This window comes from Sitodiplosis mosellana, unplaced genomic scaffold, assembly GCF_009176505.1.
Source record: "Sitodiplosis mosellana isolate CC-2019 unplaced genomic scaffold, AAFC_SMos_1.0 Smas_scaffold_5524, whole genome shotgun sequence".
Lineage (NCBI taxonomy): Eukaryota > Metazoa > Arthropoda > Insecta > Diptera > Cecidomyiidae > Sitodiplosis > Sitodiplosis mosellana.
Window position 1 is genome coordinate 1 of NW_022600766.1, and position 3,550 is coordinate 3,550.

The 3,550-nt window shown below is 39.7% G+C and overlaps 1 protein-coding gene across 1 annotated transcript; it reads right to left on the reverse strand.

The window, feature by feature from the left end:
• Window positions 1-846: 846 nt before the first annotated feature.
• LOC129572797 (uncharacterized protein K02A2.6-like) lies at window positions 847-2,893 on the reverse strand. Its single transcript, XM_055452900.1, has 2 exons — window positions 2,313-2,893; window positions 847-2,254 (listed from the first exon to the last, which is right to left on the reverse strand). The coding sequence occupies exons 1-2, from the start codon at window positions 2,891-2,893 to the stop codon at window positions 847-849; spliced, it is 1,989 nt and encodes a 662-aa protein (XP_055308875.1).
• Between the last annotated feature and the right edge of the window lie 657 nt (window positions 2,894-3,550).

The following is a 3,550-nucleotide window of genomic DNA, read 5'->3' on the forward strand; positions in this document are numbered from 1 at the left end:
GCGGCTTCCTGAATCTGTGTGGCCACTTCATTTTGCGCAGTGCAAACAATAAAAACTGCTTCTGGATCGATTCAACTCGTGATATTTTTTCATCGGTGTATGGGTTCCAAATTTGGGAAGCATATTCCACAATCGGCAATACAAATGTGGAAAATAATTTCTTTATGGTCCATGGTGTTAGGTTTATGAAATGATATACAACCGGTATATTTGATGTGTAGTATAAGACTGATTTATTTTCAATAAAACATTACAGGCAAAGCCTACTGACTACTTGATAGCAAAGCTAAAAATCACAACATCTCCCCCCTTAAAGTTTCAATGAAGACATTGAAGTGTTTAATTCGTCAATCGGATCTGGTAAATTGGAAGATTGATTTTCTTCTTCGAACAAATCCAAAAAGGTGGTGAATGATGTGGTATCAGGAACAGTAGAAGAAAAACGTTGCTTCATTTGATATGTGTGAGCATGGATTCTTCTACCTTCAGTTTCGACCAAGTAGTTAACTTTTCCGATTTTCTTTGCGACCACACCTTCCTTCCAGGAAAAACTGTTTTCGTGGTGTATTTTGACCCAAACAGTATCTCCAATGTTGAAAGTGCGCTGTTTCGGACCATGTTTGGTGTTGAATTGATTTTCCATTTTGATGTTTCTCGACAGTTGTTCGTGAATCGGTGGTTTCATCACATCAAAAATGGTTCTCATTTTTCGCCCCAGCATAATTTCGGCTGGAGACTTCTTCGATGGACAGTTATCGTTCGATGTACTGCGATAGTTGTGCTTGAAGATTTTCGTCCAAATTGTTTTCGTTTTCCATTTTCTTGATGGAACGTTTAAATGTATCGCTAAAACGTTCTGCTCCAACGGTCGTTGGACATTGGTGAAAAGGCTGCAGTTCGGATGTGCTCGATACCATTTGAGTTGTAGAAACTTTCGAACTTTCCCGAAGTAAATTGTGGTCCATTGTCTGAGACAAGAATTTTTGGTGGTCCAAATTGTGCAAAAATCGAAGTCAGAATTTTGATGGTTTGAACCGTCGTTTTTGAAGACGTTTTTATGATCTCAGGCCATTTCGAGTAAGCATCAACCACGATGAGAGAGTAGAATCGTTTAAACGGGCCAGCATAATCAATGTGTACACGATCCCAGGGATGTGTTGGAATTGGCCACGACTGAAGAAGTGTTTTGACTGGTGTTTTAGCGTTAATTGCACAATTCGAGCATAATTTGGCAGTTTCTTCGATTTTCTGGTCAATTCCGGGCCAGTAGACGTATCTTCGAGCGACATGTTTCATGTGGTTAGCTCCTGGATGGCCTCGGTGAAGTTTGGTGATGATATTGCTTCGTAGAACCAATGGAACAACTATTCTCTCTCCATAGAGTACGATGTTGTATGAAATTGTTAATGATTCACGGATACGATGATATTGCGTGAGTTCTGGATCAAGTTTGAATGATGAATCATCCCAATTGTTTTCGATCATTTTTACTAAACGCTTTAGGTTTTCATCATCTGAATAAGCGTTACACAGTTGTTTGTATGTGATTGGCAGGCAATTCAAGTTTGAATTGATGACAGCGAGAATCTGTATTTCAGAAGTGATCGAAGCTACTACGATGTCGTCAATTTGTGTGTTTTGATTTACCAATCTTGACAAAAAATCAGCATAGGCAAACGATTCAGTGTTGATATATTCGATGTTGAAATTGTAGGCCAAAAGTATTATGGCCCAACGTTGTAGCCTGTTGGCAGTGTGAAGCGGAATGCCTTTCTTCGAACCAAAAATTGCAAGCAAAGGTTTATGGTCCGTTTGAAGAGTGAATGACCGACCAAAGATGAATTTGTGAAATTTCTGTACAGCAAAAATTATTGCGAGGCCTTCTTTCTCGATTTGGCTGTACTGTTTCTCAGCTGGCAATAGCGAACGAGACGCAAAACAAATCGGTCGGATCGAACCGTCAGTCATTTTGTGTTGAATGCAGGCTCCGAGACCTTTTATTGATGCGTCCGCTGAAACGATAATTTCAAGATTTGGATTGTAATGTGTTACTAATAGCTCAGACGACAATGCTGTTTTCATCTTTTTGAATGCATTTTCGCACGATTCGTTCCAATTCCATGGTGTGTCCTTTTTGAGCAAATTGTTCAATGGTGCTCTTAGATTTTGAAGGTTCCGTATGAACTTTCCGTAGAAATTCAAAGTTCCAAGGAATGAACGTAATTCAGTCAAGTTGGTTGGCTGTGGTAATTCTCTGATAACACGAATACGTTATGGATCGGGCTGAAAACCATTCTTGTTTATTACGTAACCCAGGTAGTATTTCATTGAGTCCAAATCTGCTTTTCGCCAATTTAATGTGAAAACCGAATTCTTTCAGTCGATTCATTAGAGCAATGAGAGCTCTGTCGTGGCTTCGCTTGTCGTGACCAAAAATGAATAGGTCATCCATGTAGGCAATAACTCCTTGAAGGCCGGTGATCATTCGATCCATTGCCTCTTGAAAAATTGCTGGAGCTGGTTTGGTGCCAAAATTTAGTCGGTTGTATTGGAATAATCCGACGTGAGTGTTGATTACTAACAACTGTTCCGATTCTTCATCGACTTCAATTTGAAGGAAGGCATCAGATAAATCAACATGACTGAAAATTTTCGAATTGTTCAGTTTTGCGTAGATGTCTTCACATAATCGCAATTCACCAGTTTTCTTCAATTTTGCAACAATAGGAGCAGCACACTTTGCGTTGGTTATCGAGGAAATGACGCCCATATTTTGTAAGCGTTTTAATTCTTTTCGATCAACGGCTGGAAAGCGAATGGTGCTGGTCTCGATTTGCAGAAGGGTGGTTTTACGTTCTCCTTCAGTGTTAGATGGGCTTTGAATTGGGTACATTTTCCAAGTGAATTTTCAAAGCACGAAGATTTGAGAAAATTTTCGTATTTATCTCTCGAGATTGCGTTGATTTGGCCTTTACTACTACAAAATTCGTTGATCGGTAAATCCCATAGATTGAAAGCGGTCATCAAATCATTGCCAAACACGTTAAGCGAATCATTGTTCGTTGACTGGATGATCTGATCATGAAGTGAAATTTCGCAATTCATTTCGCCTATCAAATGCATGTTGTTTCCGGATGCGTCATTCGGTGAGAAGGTCGTCGGGACGAACTCTAAGCTGAGATTGTTGCATAATGTTTCCGAAATGACAGTCACATCAGCTGCAGAATCGATTTGAAGGCGGGTTGGTATGTTATATATTCTTGAATATCGATGAATTTTCGTTGCGAATTTACTTGATGAACCGAAATCATGGCTACTTTTCTTTTGTTTTCGGCATTTTTCTCCTTAGAAGGAAAACTTTTCGAAGAGTTAGCCTTGGAATTTTTATCGATCTCGTTCGGTTGTTGTAAAGCTGTCAACGGACACGGACAAAAAATGAAAAAAGTCGTTTTTGTCCGTCCGTCCGTCCGAACTTTTTTTGTCCGTCCGAAAAAAATGAAAATTTCGGACGGACAAATTTTGTCCGTCCGAACTTTTCGGACGGACGGAC